We start from the raw sequence: 17,392 nt of genomic DNA on the forward strand, positions 1-17,392 counted from the left end.
AGCTTTTATACATATAAATATTTATTTTTCTATATTGCACATTACTCTGGGGGGAGAAAAGCTACAATAAGCGTGGTCTTAAAAGTAAAAGTTTCATTAAAAAAAGTAAGAGTTTGTTTTATGGTTGATTTTCTAAATGGTGCATTAGGAGTTGAAAATGACGTGTAACACTTTCTTAGCTTGAATTTCCCCATGGGCAGAATTTTCAGCAATACCCTCAGAGAGAAGAATGCTGATTTCACTTAAAGAGAAATGTTTGCTAACCTCAGAAAGAAGACATTATCAAAAGACATTTTTCAAACCCTTAATGTGTGCCTGGCACTGGGCCAGAGGTTTAGAACATTTTGATTAGATGTCTGAGGTCCTTTACAAATGAAATTATTTAAATAAAAGCTATTACAAGGGCTCCTTTTCCCTCTTTGGGATAGCTGATATGGTACCAATGCACTGCTCACCCCAAAACTGTTACTTCTGTTCTGGAGGGATTATAAGAGAAAACCCAGGCTTAATAATGCAAACTGAAGTTCAGAAGTTCAGAGCTATTTCTCTTGGGAGCAAAGTCTTCCCTAAAGCCAGGAAGCAGTCCAGGGAGCTCTTGGTGTTAATTGGGATTATTACAGATATACCTGAAGGCCAGATAAATATTTGATGATTTTGCAAAGTGCTAGGGCTTCTTTGCAGTTCTGCGAACGTTCCCCTCCCACCCCCCCTGCTTTCCCCGCCCCCACTCCGGCCGGTGTGGCTTCCTTTGACTTTATAAATGAAGGAAGGCTGGGGTTTCCCAAGAGTGCACTTGTGTGTGGACAGCTTTTGCCGGAAACACACAGGCCAAGGCTTACGGGGTGTGTGTGTGAGTGTGTGTGCGTGCGTGCACGCGTGTGGGGAGGGGCGGAGGGGAGGGCGGGGATGAGGGGAGCGGAGCTGCCATCTAGAGGCGCCTTCCTGAGTGTATATAACGCACGTCCGCAGCCCGGCCAGCTCACAGTTCCCCAGGACGGCGCCGAGCTCCGGAGCCAGGCAAGTCGGAGCCCCGAGGTAAGGAAAGGGCGCTCGTCCCTGTCCCGCAGCCCTGCCGGGAAAGGAGGGGTGGTGTGGGAGAGGAAGGCAGGAGGGGTTTCTGCTCTGGAGCGGAACGGTCTTTTTCAGAGGCCTTTTGAAACATCGCAGAGGTGGGGCTCGAAGTCTGCGGGTCTCTGAGCAGAGTCTGCGGCGGCATGCCTGCGCTGCAGCGTGCGTCTGCGCCTCGGGGAGCTTCGCCCTGCTCTGCAGAAAGCAAAGGGCAGTATAGCCTGAGGGTGCTGGTGCAGGGAGCGCTCCGTATTCGCTGAATTCAGGAACCTGGTGTTTGCTGCTCCGGGTAGGGAAGCTCAAGTAAGCCAGGAACTTTGCAAGAACAGGCTGTCCCCCTCCTGCGTGCTCGGAGTGGGCATGGGGATTGGCTGGCCCCGCTGCCTTGCTTTTGGAATACTGATCGGGAAATAGAATGGAGGGTAATTCTGTAATTCCAGAAAGATGAACAATTAATTAAGAGGCATCCTTAAGTGAAGCAAAAAAAACTGTGCTGAAAATCTTTGTGTCTCCAGAATATATTTGAGTTCAGTGCTTTGGGGGAGTACCAGCGCCTGCAGTCCCGAAGCTGTGTGAGTGTTAAATGCAGCCTGGTCTTCTTGTCTCTGCGTCCTTGCTGCTCTCATTGGAGTATTTATTGTTCACCTAGAAAAAGGCACACAGAAAGTCTAGGATATTGCTAGTTCACTGTACACTTCAGGTAAAATATGACTTTTGTTCAGTTTTCTAAGCACGCATAAAGACCCAAAGGGTGACTGAGAGTCAGAGCTTTGGAATGAGGTCAGGAATGACCATTAGTCAAGACTTTGGAACTTCCAAGGAGGAGAAATTGTGCAAGTTAGAGGCCTGCTTGCTTTCCTACCTTCCTCCTTCCCTCCCTCCCTTCCTTTCATTTGTTTACTCACAAAAGGATGGTTACGTTTTACAAATGTGGGAGAGGACCTCCTCAAATGCTTTACAGCCCTTTGAAGGTATTTGGTGTGGTGACGTACCCTGAAATTTCATTCTGCAGAGTTTTGATGTGGCAACCCTTTTCCTTTTTTTTCAAATCTAAGATGCTGTTCTGTGTCCCTTCATTCCAGAAAAATGTGACTGTCAAATAGCTTAGAAAAGAAAGTGGAGGCTGCTGGCTTCTATACTTACCTTCCTACAGATTTTAAATTGATCAGCTGCTTGTTTTTCTTTCAATAGCATATGCGCTTTGCTCAGGTAACAAAACTTTCTCCAAAGCAGAGTTGCTTTTAAGAGCTCTAGCTTGGAAACAATTTGCTCTTTTTTCCCCTGTCTTTGCCATAAACACTTGAATGTGCATTGCAACTGTTGTGCACACCAGGCTGCAGCCGTGGGGGTGGGGAGTGGGCGTGGGGGGGCGGGCTGCTGCAGGGTAGGGGGTTGAAACGCAGAAAACTGAAGACTGGCTGGGTTTTTCGGGCCAATCTGATTTTTTTTTTTAAAGAGACATGCGTTGCAGTCAATAGTTTCGAAGACTTTGAGAAAGTGTATCCCAGGCAGCCTATCGGCGTTTAACTGGGTCAGGACTGGAGGTGAGTTTATCCCCAGGAACAACGAGACCTCAGGGAGTTGAGGGTTACGGTTTCTAATCAGGCCCAGAACAGGCAAAGGGAAGGCTTTCTGGATAGAAAAAAAAACACACACACACAAAAAACCCCGACTTAATCAGGAACAGTGGCTTTTTGTGTGATAATTCGAGGCAGAGAGGCTCCTGTTTTCAAGTAGACAAGAAGGAAGTTGGTTCAAGTTGCCCCAAACCTGAGGCTGGCGGGCCGACAATTACATTAAAAAGCCCAAGAGTGACCGAGGGAAAAGCAAAAAACCTCCAAGATTTAGGCTTTTCTCAATGGTTTTGTAGCGCTTGAATGGCATTTGTGCTTTCCAGCCAGGCAACCAAGGAACTCAGTTTTACTCTTAGGAGCGATTCCGTCACACGCTGCCGTCTGTGTCAAGTGTTTATAAAGTCTAGGAAAGGTGTAGCCCAGGGCACGTTTTCCACTAAAATGAGAGCAAGCCAGCAAGGAAAGGATGCAGGGCAGGGCAGGCAGAGGCGCCCAGATTTTGAATATTTGATGGTTTTCAGCAGAGGATATGTGATTCTTTTGCTATATAAGCATACTCTCGTTTAGAATTGGGGGGAAAAGTTACTACTTCACTAGTAACTAAAGTCATGGAGGATTGTGTAATTTATAGTGGAACATTTGCTGGGCCACAGTGGGGTGTGGAAGCAGACCCCAGGTTTTGCTCAAAAGGCCCAAAGTCGGGGTTGGGGGGGTGGGAGTGGTTTGAGACACTAAGGGGCCTTGAGCTGGCCGTGGCTAAGGTGTAAAGGATAACAGGCGTGGCGGTGGGCGCCTCTGGAATGTTCTCTGGGCCACATAGCTCGCACCTTCTAATTTCCTTATTGTCACTGATATCCTTGTGGCTTTTCCTTGATTTTTTTAAAACACTGAGATTTTATTCTAAAGGGATCCCCGGTCGCATAGTGCACGGGGGCTGCGCTGTGTCCGGCTGCGAGTGGGATGGCGCGGCCGCTGCCCCAGCCCTTTCCCGCCTGCCTCGTCCCGTCCCGTCCTAAACCGGCTGGGGATTAGGGTCTGGTTACCCGCGGTCCAGAAGACAGCCTTTGTGGTCCTGGAATCCGCCCCGCCCCGCCGGGCCTCCTCGGGTGGGCCGAGCACAATGGGGCAGCTCGGGTTTCTGGATGTGGATTTCATGCCCCCAGCAGTTAAGGGAGCAGGCTGCGTGTATGCTAATGCGAGGCTGGCGGAGGACCCCGGCTGTAGGTGGCCCAGTCTCAGTAAGGGTGTGGCATTTCCTGCCCGGCACTTTATTATTTGTTGAGTTCCCCCCTTGTCCTGGCAGCTTCCCGTTTGCACAAAATGCATCCACTGAGGAATAGGGGGTCGGCCGCATGGTCTCCTGTTTGCCTGGCTCAGGAGGACACCGCCCCCCCCCCCCCGCCCCCGTCTGGCTCTCAGCCCTGGCAGGGGGCTGCAGGGACCCTGCGCTGCCCACCCAGCATCCCGCGTCTCCACCAGGGCCACTGCTTGGTTGGCTTTCTCATGGATTTAATGCAGGACGGACTCTGGTGTGCATTGCCAAATAAAGAGCTTTTGAGAGGGAGTGTGGGTTCTCCTCATCTAAATTGCAGGCACAGCATAAATCCAGGCCAGTCAAGCAGAAGAGGTGGGTGCTTTCGCAGTGACTCCAGGAAAGGCCTCTGGTGCAGCTGCAAGGCTGAGAAGGACACAGTTCCTGGCTACAGACCTGAGGCGAGCCTGGCCCTGACCCTGTCCTGGTTTCCAGGGGTGCACCCCGTGAGAGGGGCCAAGCGGGGAGCCAGCACTCGTCTTGGGACACCTCCGAATTTCTCCATGAACTCCTGTTTGGGGGGGGGGGACCCAGAAACTGCAGAAGGCTAGTGAAGAGGCACCTTCCAGCTGAGCATCTGTAATTTGGGCTGAGACCCCTCCTAAGAAAGCGGATGGGTGTTTGCTCCCTGTTGGGAGGCCCCCACGGGGCCCCTCAGTTTCCGCAGTTGTGGGGGGGCCCAGGCTTCGGCCACTTATCTTATGTGCCTCCTCTCAGGGTGATTGTGTAAAGCTTGCTGCCGGCAGCACTGCCACCCTCTTTTCGCCCCTAAGCACCTTCCGTGCCAGGGCCTCCTGGGGTCCCATATGGCTGGGCCCGGTCCTAACTGCTCGGCCCCCTGGAGGCCAGGCTCTTGTCTCCAGTGCTCCTTCAGCAGAGCCCCCTGGAATACTCTGAAGGGCCCGTCGGCTCCTGGTGCGCAGATGCTCAGCCCCTGTGCAGGGCCGGCTGCCCTGCTCCAGGCCCACTGCCGCCTGTCACCTGGACTGGGGCGCGGTGCGGGCCCTCGGGGCTTCACCCCACAGGCCCCAGAATGCGCTCCCCCACAGAGAGACCCCATCACGCTCCGGGAAGGGAAAAGAGGTGCTTTTTTCCCTTCCCGGAGCCGGCTTCCCATCACCAAGGCATGGAGCCCAGTGAACTATTCATTCACTGAAGCCACTTTTTACTTGCTGAGGCTGCACCAAGAGGAAGGAGGCAGGGTGTGGGGGCTTGAGGAAGAAGGGGGGGGACCCCATGAACAGTCCAGGCACAGAGAACGGAGCTGAAGAGTGTGTGGTGGGGAGAAGAGGGGGCCAGCAGGGAGCCATTATTTTGGCGGAGGGGGGCACAGAGCATCCGTTTTTTGGGAGAGTCTTCCTGGCACATAGGCGGGAATTGCAGACACGCCGAAGGCGGCTTTTACACACCAGGCAGGTACCTGAATGCTTGGCCGGCGGTCGCAGAAACTGACCTCTCCAACAGGGACGGACTTTGTGTCCCAGTGCAACGAGCACTGTTTATGCAGGCCGAACCACCACTCCTCAGAGACTTTAAACTTGCCATTTCTAGTGCTGGCTTTACTGCCGGCAAACCATTTGGATGCAGCTGAGCGCTTTAGGTTTTCTCTTGCAGCTGGGTCGTTGTCAAGGATACTTGGTTGATGAATAATAAACCACAGAAATGAGAGTCGCATCTCCCAGAAAAGTCCCCTCCACTTGACAAAGGGAAGGGACGCAGCCGTTTGAGAGTTGGGAGGGCCGGGCGGTGTCCACTGCCAGCCGCTGGGCCGGGCGTCCGCCCACTGCAGGGGGGCGTGTGTGCAGGCGGCTAGTTTCCAGGTGGCCAGAGAAAGGGCTAAATGAGGTAAATCACAGCACGTGTTAGGAAGAGGGCGTAAAAAGTGATGTTCAGTGCTTTTCTGTGGTCAGAGGAATGGGACACGAACCGATTTTATTTTTCTGTGGGTCATTCCTCCTTCTATGCGGGGTGTTTTAAAATGTGTATAATTCGCGATGCCAGATTCCAAATGCCACAGAGGCACATGGAGTCAAAAGGACAAGTCTCCCTTTGTCCCCCCATCCAACTTTTCCGGCCCAATGTTTTGTATTTGTTGCAGACAGTTGTCTCTGCCTTAATGCACATACATCTGCATAGGACAACACACATAGCTTTTGCTTTCTTTGAATTAGTGGGATTATGTTATATTTGCATGAGTGTGCATGAAAGCAGCTCTCTCTCTTTTTACAGCTGTCATGTTCCAGACATGCATGCACCATAGCTCATCGAACCATTCTCTACTGACACATATTTATGTTGTTTGCAATTTTTCCTAGTATGAGTAGGAATACTAGCCTCAACAAATGTTCTTACATGTACATCTTTGGGGCACATGTGAATATTGCAAGAGGAGAAATTTGTGAACTTGTCAAATCCTAGAAGTCGAAAAGCCTCTTATTCAGAGCCCCTTGTCCTTCCATCTGGAAATCTTGGTGCAGACACCTTACAACCTCAGCTCCAGCCTCACGCCATCAGGAACAGAATTGCTGGTTTATTCCAGCAGAGGTGACCAGTCCAGCTGAGATAAAGAAGTCTCCTTCTAGTGCCCGCATGCTCCTCAGCCGTCCCTGCTTCCCAGCAAGGACCAGCTGAGTGGCTGAGCCGGGGAGAGGCGTTATGGAGCTTACCCAGCACTCGGGCTGCCCATCCCTAATTTTACAGGAATGCAATCAGCTCTTTATGCCGTAGATGAGGTCATCCCCTGCCTTTGCTTTAGGGGAGCAGAGATTCCTGTGCAGGGCATGGGGGAGTTTAAATGGCCTCGAGGAGTTCATTAGAGTGGGACTCTCTCACTCCCTCCACCTCCAGATTTCTGCTGGGGCTTTGTCACCAGGCGGGTGGAAATGTACGTCATTCGCCTTCTTATTATCCCTTTGTTCCTATCGGGGACTCAGCGAGCGGGTAATTCAGAAGATTCTTTACTGCAGCAGTGGACCCACGATTTTTACACACAACAGCTTGAAATGAAAGTACCCCTGGTGCACCCCCAGGCCCCCTAGATGCAAGCTGGGGCAGCCAGGGCTTTGGTTGCCGACCATGTTCAATGCAACGAGACAGTTTCCCGGTTTGAATAAGGCGATTGTCTTTGTCAAATAATATTCTCTTCTCTGGGAACAGCTCTTGTTTCCAAAACCTAATGCCTGAAAAATTCCAAAATGACAAAAGGTTAAGCTACTATTTGCTGCCCCCACCCCCCTCTTCTCTACGTCTGCATTTAAATTTGCAGAGCATCTGATTACTGCGCTGTGTTTACTCTGCTTTCTCTCCTGCCTCGCCTTCCTTCCTTTGGCTACTGGAGCCTCCTGGGGGGGAGGGGAGAAGCCCATTCAGGCCCCCAGAAGGGCCGGCAGTGCAGGGTGAGCCCCGCCGGAGCCGAGCCTCCAGCCCGGGGCTGTGCACTGCCCGTGCTCCTGGGGCCCAGCGGTGACCAGCGGTTGGTGATGGGAGATCGGAGGGGCCCGCAGACATTGTGCTGCCCAGAGGAGCCTCCCAGCCTCTGCTTTCTCCCCTGGAGTCCCTGTGGCAGCGACACCTCCAGCCCCTGCTGAAAGGCCCGCTGTGGAGCCCTGGAGGACCGCTGGGCAGGGTGGTGACCTCGGAAATGAGGCCTTTGGCTCAGAGGCCCCGAGTGACTGAATCCCGTGTCCGTTGCCCTGAGGCAGTGGAAGGGAACGGACTCGGCCAAGGTCTTGAGCCATTTCCAATGCCGCTTTGGGCTCGGAGGGGGCTGGAGGCGGGCGGCACCCCTGGAGTGCGGCTGTAGGAGTCTGGGTCATAGGGAAGGTGCAGGGGCCTGAAGCACAGCTTGGCCTGATGCTGTCCCAGAGGGGCGAGGCGTGAGAGGCTGGTGGCTTTTCTCTCCCCTTGGGCTAAGCACCAGCCAGGCCGCAGGGCGAGGTGCTGGCCCCGACAGGCCCTGAGGCCTGAGTACCTTATCCAGGAGCTGAGGGAAGCGGAGGGACTCAGGCTCAGGGAGACTCGGGGCCACCCCTCTGTCCCGTGCCTGTGAGCAGCCCCAGCCCCGGATTTACGGCCGTTTCTGTGCAGGCTTTGCTGGGCTGTGCCAGCAGGACCCGGGAAGGAGGCTGAGTAGGTGCCAGGGAGCTGTGTCCTGCCTGGTCCCCGCTCCACCTCTGCCCTCCGGGGCTGGGGTAGGCCCTCTGTTTGTGCCTCTCGGTTCTCTGGGGGTCCTGGGGTCAGATGAGCTAATGTATGGAAAGTGCTTTATCAGCTAAGCAAGTGCAGAATGCTGTAAGGAAGCGGGGAAAGATGGGTCTCTGCGGTAGAACCGTGGGGTGGCTTAGAGTCCAAAGGGGAGGGGGCGGAGACTGCAGACTCAGGGTGGGGGGTGGGGGCTCAGGGGCAGGGCATCTTCTGGGGATTTGGGGAGGATGCAGCACGTCTTGCTCCTCGAGATGCTGTGTGTACTGTCCTGGCAAGAAACTCACCAACCTGCGGGTCTTGGGGTTCGCCCCTGAAAACCTGGTTGGAGAAGCCCCGTGGCTCTTGCCTCCCTGCCGGGGAAGGGGGCACGGAGGGGGTGGAGTTTTATTAAGCAGCTGCTATGTGCCAGGTTCCACACTGGGTCCTTTCATTGCCAGGTGACTTTGAGCTGGGGGCCTTGAGTAGCTGCCCCGCAGTTAAACACTCACGCACAGAGGAGCCCGGAATCCAATCCCAGGAACGCCGGGTGCTCTTCCCAGCTCTTCCCAGCGCTGTCCGTCCGCCAGCAGGCTGACCCACTGACCCCCATTTCCTGGGCAGTTCTCATCAGTACTTGGAGGCCATGCTAAATGAGCTTGGCACGTGGGTGGCACTCTGGGCCCGTCGTTTCCTGGGACAGCTGGCAAGGAAGAGCGGTCACCTGGCCATCTGGCCACCCAGCCACCCTAGATGGCTGTCAGTACCCCCCCTCGAGATAATTCGTTGTTTTCTGCCCCCCTTCCCTTCCCCGTCCCCCTCCCCCCCAGTCTGGATGTAAGTCTCTGTGAGCCCCCCTCCACCCTGGCCAGCCCTGCTGCCCCCAGCCCTGAAGCTCTAGGGCTTCTGGCTGGGAGGCCTGGGCCCGGGGGGATTACCTGCTGGCCACAGAAAGCATCCAGGGCTTCAAGGGAACAAGTGGCAGTGGAGGACGGCGCCTGGATGCTCTCGTGGTCAGCAGATTTGGGGAGAAATCTCTTCCCGCTGTGGCAGCACCTTGTGTCTGAGTGCTCGGCGGGCACTGCCGTGCTGACAGTGGACCATCGGCCTCGCGTCGGGCTGGCAGGGAAACACTTGGGAAAAGTGTCAGCTTCCTCCAGAAGCGCAGCAGGTGGTGGTTTTTTGTGCATCGGGTCTTGGCACAAGTTGCCTTTGAAACAGTTGAACAAATAAAAGTCAGGGAGACCCAGGCGGGGGTGCCCAGCGCCTGTGACAGCTGGTAGCTTCCCCAGGGTTGAAAGCTGCACGGCAAATCCCAGGTCTGCAGGTTTGGGGCGCAGCTAAGTTGCTGGGCTTCCCACATTCTCACCATATTTTCAGCCCTCTTCATTCCTGCGACCGGAGCCTGGACTGAGACCCAGGTTCACATAACACTTGAATTTTGCAGAAAGGTAAAAAGCACTTAGTCATGTTTTCAATGCAAATTTGGAAGAGAATTGAAAATGCTTTTATGGAGACCCCAGGCAGGACCCTGGAACATAGCAGTGCCTAGAACAGCTCAGCTCCAGCTCCACCATTCTTTGGAGATGCAGATAAAATGGCTATAATGTCCCCCTGCTGAAATTGGGCCGTTTTTAGGCTGCCTGTCATTTTTTTGGCCCCAGTCCTGTGTTGCTTTCCCACCGCAGGGCACAGCCGGCTGACGATGTCTTAAGAAGACAGCCTCGAAAAGATGCAAGAAAGCAAACATTGTTCCTGTCTTGGAGGGCGGCATGACCTTGGTTGGCTGCTTTGTTGAGTCGTGCAGCGTTGTTTCGGTTGCGCTCTTCTCTCTTTCTCTGCAAAGACACCGCAGAGCTTTAGTGGAACAGCTGAGCAAATGGGGGTGGGGGTGGCGATGCCGAGGGAGGCAGGTGGGAAAGTAATTGCCCAGAAACTTGAAATGTCCCTGATAAAACATTTTTCCCATCTGTTTTTTGTTGGTTCAGTTTGTGTGCAGGAAAGTGATCGCCCCGCTGGCCCTCGGAAGCCATGGATTTGCATCTCTTTGACTACTCGGAACCGGGGAACTTCTCGGACCTCAGCTGGCCATGCAACAGCAGCGAGTGCATCACAGTGGACACGATGCTCTGCCCCAATATGCCCAGCAAGAGTGTCCTGCTCTACACACTCTCCTTCCTCTACATCTTCATCTTTGTCATCGGCATGGTGGCCAACTCCGTGGTGGTCTGGGTGAACATCCAGGCCAAGACCACGGGCTACGACACCCACTGCTACATCTTAAATCTGGCCATCGCCGACCTCTGGGTGGTCCTTACCATCCCAGTGTGGGTGGTCAGCCTGGTGCAGCATAACCAGTGGCCCATGGGGGAGCTGACGTGCAAGGTCACACACCTGGTCTTCTCTATCAACCTCTTCGGCAGCATCTTCTTCCTCGCGTGCATGAGCGTGGACCGCTACCTGTCCATCACCTACTTCGCCAACACGGCCAGCAGCAGGAAGAAGGCCGTGCGCCGCCTCGTCTGCGTTCTCGTGTGGGTCCTCGCCTTCTGCGTGTCCCTGCCTGACACCTACTACCTGAAGACCGTCACGTTGGCCTCCAGCAACGAGACCTACTGCCGGTCCATCTACCCTGAGCACAGCGTCAAGGAGTGGCTTATCGGCATGGAGCTCGTCTCGGTGGTCTTGGGCTTCGTCATCCCCTTCTCCGTCATCGCCGTCTTCTACTTCCTGCTCGCCAGGGCCATCTCGGCCTCGGGAGACCAAGAGAAGCACAGCAGTCGGAGGATCATCTTCTCCTACGTGGTCGTCTTCCTCGTCTGCTGGCTCCCCTACCACGTGGTGGTGCTTCTGGATGTCTTCTCCATTCTCCACTACCTCCCCTTCACCTGCCAGCTGGAGAACTTCCTCTTCACAGCCCTCCACGTCACGCAGTGCCTGTCTCTGGTGCACTGCTGCGTCAACCCCGTGCTCTACAGCTTCATCAACCGCAACTACAGGTATGAGCTGATGAAGGCCTTCATCTTCAAGTACTCGGCCAAGACGGGGCTCACCAAGCTCATCGACGCCTCCCGAGTGTCCGAGACAGAGTATTCTGCTCTGGAGCAGAGCGCCAAGTGACCCTGTCCACCGAGCCTTGTGTATAAGAGGCCGCTGGCCCGCAGCCTTCTCGGCTTCGGTCTTGACGCTCGGGTGGCTGGACGAGGGCAGCCTGAGTCCTGGGGTGTCCTGCCTTTTCCCGGGCCTTGTGTCCCGACCGTTTTGTGTCCTGCATTGGAGCTCCACATGTCAAACCCCGCTGCGGGATGGGCTCTCCTGGGCTTCTGTAAAATAGGACTTGCTGAGTTCCCTGCAGATTTTTTTTTTTTAATATGGTAATTTGTATTTAAATCCTAAGACTTTATTTTCTCACTATTGGCGTACCTTATAAATGTATTTGAAAGTTAAATATATTTTAAATATTGACTGGGAAGTATAATGCTGACTTCTATTCAGAGTGTTGTAGTTGCAAGGTTAGCTCGCCCTGAGTTTTGACTAAGATGACATTAATTGTTAGCGGTTTTGAAATGATAAATAAATAAATAAATATATAAATATATATATGAATATATGCCAGTCTTGGCTGAAATGTTCTATTTACGATAGTTTTATTTTGGGTGCTGATTTGTACTGGCGTGGGGGTTTGGACGCAAACTGTTGTGTAGTGCAGTTTGCGACATGGACAGTGTTGTCAAATTACCTTCAAAAAATGAGACTGTTCTAGGTTGCGATGCTGTGCACAACTGTCATAGTTCAGAGAGTTCTCTCGATTTGTAAGTTATTTTTTTTAATAAAGTTGGTTTTTTTTTTCCAAAAAAGACATCTGAGTCTCAGTTTTAAAAGTGTGACCTGGTGTGTAGGGGGCGTGCCTGATGATAATATGTCAATCTGTGTGCCATGTGTGAGTCATCCCACCTACAGGTTTTAAACAGAGCTGAAGGGGTTAACTTGCATGAAATGACGTAAAAGGAAAAAACCCTTGGACACACGGAATTGGTGTTTCTTATAAAACGCTTTCCAGGCAATAATGGGTTTGGGGGAGGGGAGAGGGGCAGCGGAGCGCGGCCTGCAGGTGCCCAGGCCAGGCTGGCTGGGGAAAGGTGCCGCCTGCTGCCCACCCCCGGATGGTGCCAGGTCCTCATCTGAGCCCTTTCCCCCACTGAGCTTTCTCTGCTTGGCCTTCGGCTGACTTCTGGCTGCTCCTTTCTCTCTCAAGCACCACCACCCCCCCACAAGTCTTCATTTTAAAAACACACCCAGAAGGAACCCTTGTGCCGAATAAAACTTCTCTATTGGTAGTTTGAAAGAGCAGAGGCCCCCGCCCTGATCCTGTGCCGCCAGGACCTGGTGCAGTGAGAACGATGGTGGCCTGGGGGCTGGTCTGCGCAGGAGGTCAGGGAGGGGCCCCGCGGTGCCCCTGCAGTCCCAGCCCTACTGAGGGGACCTGCGCCTGGGGAGGGGTACACCCGTCGCCAGGTGCAATCCCCGGGCCCTCGTCCCCAACGCCCTGAGCTGTAACCAGCACCGAGCTGCCTGCACACAGAGCGTCTAGGTCACCACACTGGGCCCTGAGTGGAAGCCCCGGCTCGCGGCTGCTACACTCCATTCCTCCCTCCAGATAGGACTCCAGGCAGGAGAGAGCAATGGAGATAGTGAGATAATGGCACAGCAACAGCGAGGAGGACGCCAAGGGGACTAAGGATAGGGTGGCAGCATGAGTCAGGACATGTGTGTCCTTTGACAACAGAAGTGGGTCATGAGCTGACCTGAGTTTTGCAGAGGTCCGTGCTCAGAAGGACACGTCCTGCACCCAGGCAGTGAGTTCACGGTGGAGAGGGTGGGGCGGGGCGTAACTGCGGCTCGCAGACTCGGCTGTGATAAATGAAACAAATGGAAATAGTTCAACTTGTGTCCGTTGTGAGGACTGGTCACAAGAAACTCCGAGTTGCCGGGTCCCCTTTTCCCTGGGTGGAGTGGAGGCTCTGGGGGTAGAGACACTGTTCTCCACTGTCTGTCCATGCCGGCAGCTGCCCTCCGCCCTCCACAGGCCTCCTGTCACCCTGTTCAAGGGACTCTTTCTGCGGGGCCACGGCACCCTGGACCTTAGGGTACCGGGAACTGGAGGGACCCTCCCAGGCTCCTCTGCTCTCATGCCACGAGCCAGCCCTTGGGACCAGGCAGCTGCTTCTTCTGGGCCCAGGTGTGGAGGGCGGGAGGGAGGCTGGACGTGGGGATGGACCTATGCTCGCCTTGCAGCTCCGTTTGCATTGGGGTGATTTCCCCTCTCCCGTGGGCTCCCTGGGCAGGGGACCACGGCTCAGCGCCTCTCCTGCCCCCACCCCACAGACCTCTGGCTGTCTGCAGCCTCCAGCGTGGGGTCTGTTCTAATCTGTAAGCTGCCAGAATGTGATACACCAGAAACAGAACGGCTTTTAAACAGGGGAATTTATTAAGTGGCTTGTTGACTGTTGTATGACCATGAAAATGTCCAAATTAAAGCAAGTCTATAGAAATGTCCAATCTGAGGCATCCAGGGAAAGATACCTTGGTTCAAGAAGGCTGATGAAGTTCAGGGTCTCCTTCTCAAGTGGAAAGGCACGTGGCAAACATGGCCACATCTGCTACTTTCTCTCTGAGCTTCTTATTTCACGTTGCTCCCCTGGGGGCATTTTCCTTCTTCATCTCCAAAGGTCTCAGGCTGTGTGGGCTCTCGTGGCTCTGAAGCTTTTTCCAAAATGCTTCCTGTTTTAAAAGATTCCAGTGAAGGAACCGAGACCCACCTGGAATGGGTGGAGTCACATCTCCCTCTAATGAAACGTTGATACCCACAATAGGGTGTGTCGCATGTCTGTGGGGATGATCTAATCAAGTTCCCAACCTACAGTGCTGAATAGGGATTAAAAGGAATTGTTGCTTCTACAGGATGAATCAGGATTAAAACAGGGCTTTCCTAGGGGATATAATCCTTTCAAAATGGCACAGGGTCCCTTTTGGGGGACACACCAGTGATGCAGTTCTCTCAGCTTCTTCTAGAAGCCCCTTCTTTGCCCTGCCTGTGGCTTGGAGACTTGTTCCTATTTAACCCCTGCTGGTTTAAGCTCCAAATCCCCTTAGCCTCTAGGACTTTTGCAGATCAAAAGATTTTTCTTCGATTTTGGCTTTAGTGGTGTTCCTGGGGCAAAGGCGGTGTGTGCCCAGCAGCTGCAGCTTGGATGAAGGGCAATAGGCCGAGGTCTACAGATAAATTTTCCCCCTGGAAATTATCAGTTGACATTAAAAAAAAAAAACCACAACATTCTCTCCACCCCAGGAGCTGTGGGTTGAGGGGTGGGGGAGCGGGGAGCAGGGCGGCAGGGGGCCCCTCAAAGCCACAGGCCAGGGAGCCTGCAGTTCTCCCATTTGAGGTGCATTCTTTTGGGGTGCTTTCCCCATGGACGGATCTTGCAGATGCCAGCTTCGTGAGGTGATGGTCGCTTAGCAAGTGATCCCGTTTGGACCCCGGGATGGCTGTCCAGAGCCCCAAGATCTCGGGTGGGACCTGGGAGTGTGCAGACAAGCAGCCTTCCCTTCCCAGATGTGCTGCCTGGAGCCCCCAGTTCAGCTCTGTCCCCCACTGCAACACCCTGCTCCTGGTTTCACAGGTGAGACCCCACAGGCTCGGTGGGCGGCAGGCAGCCCCATCCGGCAGTGCCACCCGTGCCCAGCCCGGGCTCATGTGAAACGCCAAGACTTAAATCACCCGCAACCAGCCTTTCTCTGGGCCTCGGGGGAAGCTGCTCGCGGGGGGTGGGGGGCTGCTTTGTCAGACCCTTGGAGGACTTCTCCACCCAGAACACCGGCCGGGCGGAGCCGAGGCTTTCTCAGAACTCGGGGAAGCTTTGCAGGGGGAGGAGGCGTGACTGGGCATTGAGCTCCTCGGTGCTCAGGGCCTGCAGAAAGAGTCAGGGGGGGACGATGGGCGTCCAGTGAGGGTCCCCGTGCTCCTGGGTGACCGATGGGGCATCCAGTGAGGGTCCCTATGCTCCCGGGAACCGCTGGGGCGTCCAGTGAGGGTCCCCGTGCTCTGGGGCACCCAGTGAGGGTCCCCGTGCTCCCGGGGACCACTGGGGCGTCCAGTGAGGGTCCCCGTGCTCCTGGGTGACCACTGGGGCGTCCAGTGAGGGTCTCAGTCTCCCTTTTAGAGCACAGGCTTCTCCCCTGAATCCCGGGGTGGCTCGACAGAAGTACATGCGGTGGACTAAATGCTTTCAAAGCTCCACCCGGAATCATAAAACGCTTCAGTCCCCTTTTCCTCTTAATCATGCATCTTGCAAGAAAAGCTGCCCTCCATCCGCGATGCCACACATTTAAGCCGTACCCGCTGCGCTTCCAACATTTTGCCATTGCTTAATGTGGACTCCAATTTGGGTGAGGTCTGATAGGAAATTAAATTACTTGCTGTACACAGTTTGGATTTGTGTGATTTATTTGCTTTCTAGGTGACTGAGGATGGCCTGAGTCTCCTGTAAAATTCAGTGGCGACTTTACTTACCTAACGTGGTTATTATACACTCACATGCATGTGCGCGCACACGTGTGCACACACGCGCATGTGCATGCACGTGCACGCACACACACGCACACACATGCACATGTGCACGTACACACACATGCACATACACACATGCACACTTGAACTTGGGGCTGCCTGCGGTAACTAACACGCACCTCATGGGCCCAGTTTCCTTCTGGTCCTCTGAGGGTCTGCATCACAGAGAGTGCTGCAGCCCACCCTCTGAGTGCCCCAGGGGTCCCCCACTTTCACGGGGAGCCAGTGCTAATAGTACCTCCCAGTCCTGCAGAGCCCTGGGTATGGGGTGTATGTGCCTTTTCTTTGGAAGAAGCAACGCATTCCAGAGAAATAAGGTCAGAGAGTATCTACCCCTGGGCAGTGGCTAAAAAGGAACAAGGCACGTTGGCCTCGGTGGCGCTTCTCACGGGGGGAGGGGTTGATCGTACCCCCAGGGGACATGCGCAGAGTCTGGAGACATTTTGGGTTGTCCCAGCTGCGGAGGTGCGAGGTGTCACTGGCATCTGGTGGGCAGAGGCTTTGCAAAGGACACTGCTGAGCTTTCTACAGAGCACAGGACCCTCCCCGCCAGCCCCGCTGGCGAGGCATTACCTGGTTCCAAGTGTCTGCAGAGTGGAAGCTGGGAAACCCTGGTTTAGGATGAAACCAACTACTTAGAAGCAAGACTTCCAGACGCCGTTCACCGCCTTCCCACAGTCGTTCCCAGGAGGGGCTTGCCACCCCGGGGCTGGGTGCAAAGACACCAGGCAGGTGCTCGGAGGCACCCCCTCCCCCCCGCCACCGCTCCTCCCAGCTGGCCCTTCAGCCCTGCAGGACTCATGCTCACAGCTCGCGGGCTCCGGCCGGCGTCTCCCCTGTGCCTGGCTCTGTTTCAATCCCATAGATTTGCTGCCTGGACGTTCTGCATAAAAGATGCCCTCTCGGCAAATGTACGCATCAATCAAACTTTTGTCAATATTCTAAATGCATTTGAGAGGTTTTTACTTTCCACTTAAAATGGAAAACATTTGCCTTAAAGGGCCCCAGAGAGCAAACCTAGTGAGCGGGCAGAGCGGCCAGAGCCTGGCCCCCAGACCGGGGGCAGAGGGTCTGCTCTCAGCAACGTGGGCCTCAGCTTCCCCACTCGTCCAGATGCTGCTTGACCTCTGATGGGAGTGCTGCCGAGACCAAGCGAAGCGTGGCTGCGGGAGTGGAGGACGCGTTCTGAAACCTGCCGAGGCCCACGCCGATGGCCAGGCCGATGGCCACACTGATGGCCGCTGGCCGGAGGTGGTGTTCAAGCCCCCTGCCCGCTTCCTCTTCCCGCCCCCCGACCCCCCGCGCCCCCACTGCGCTTCTTGCTCTGCCGTAAGTATTGAAATAGACGCGCCCCAGATGCGCCCACTGTGTACAGCTCGTTTGCAGTCTGCACTGGGCGGGCACTCACCTGCCCCAGGTCCCCTCTCGGTTTCCCAGAGTCCTGCGTCTCAAGCCGCAGACACATGACCATGGCAGGGGACGGAGGAGGACATGACTATCTGTGTGATGTGTAGAGTGACTCACAGTCTGGGAGTTTTTATTTCCCAAAGCTTCATTTTTGTTGGCTTTTCATATGCTTATGTACTCAGGCTTTTTCATGTGGGATTGAGAATCCCGCTGCCAATCATGTCA

At 54.5% G+C, this 17,392-nt stretch overlaps 1 protein-coding gene across 1 annotated transcript; it reads left to right on the forward strand.

Annotated features, from left to right (window-relative positions):
* Positions 1-904: 904 nt before the first annotated feature.
* On the forward strand, positions 905-12,003 carry ACKR3 (atypical chemokine receptor 3). The gene is made up of 2 exons (XM_077155537.1): positions 905-1,035; positions 10,122-12,003. Exon 2 carries the CDS (start codon positions 10,165-10,167, stop codon positions 11,251-11,253), a length of 1,089 nt encoding a protein of 362 aa, XP_077011652.1. The 5' UTR covers positions 905-1,035; positions 10,122-10,164; the 3' UTR covers positions 11,254-12,003.
* Positions 12,004-17,392: the final 5,389 nt, after the last annotated feature.

The sequence above is a fragment of the Tamandua tetradactyla genome, chromosome 3 (genome assembly GCF_023851605.1).
Source record: "Tamandua tetradactyla isolate mTamTet1 chromosome 3, mTamTet1.pri, whole genome shotgun sequence".
In the NCBI taxonomy this organism is placed as follows: Eukaryota; Metazoa; Chordata; class Mammalia; order Pilosa; family Myrmecophagidae; genus Tamandua; species Tamandua tetradactyla.

Coding starts and splice junctions, on each gene's coding strand:
- ACKR3 (XM_077155537.1), top strand. CDS start 10,165: ATGGATTTGCATCTCTTTGACTACTCGGAACCGGGGAACTTCTCGGAC.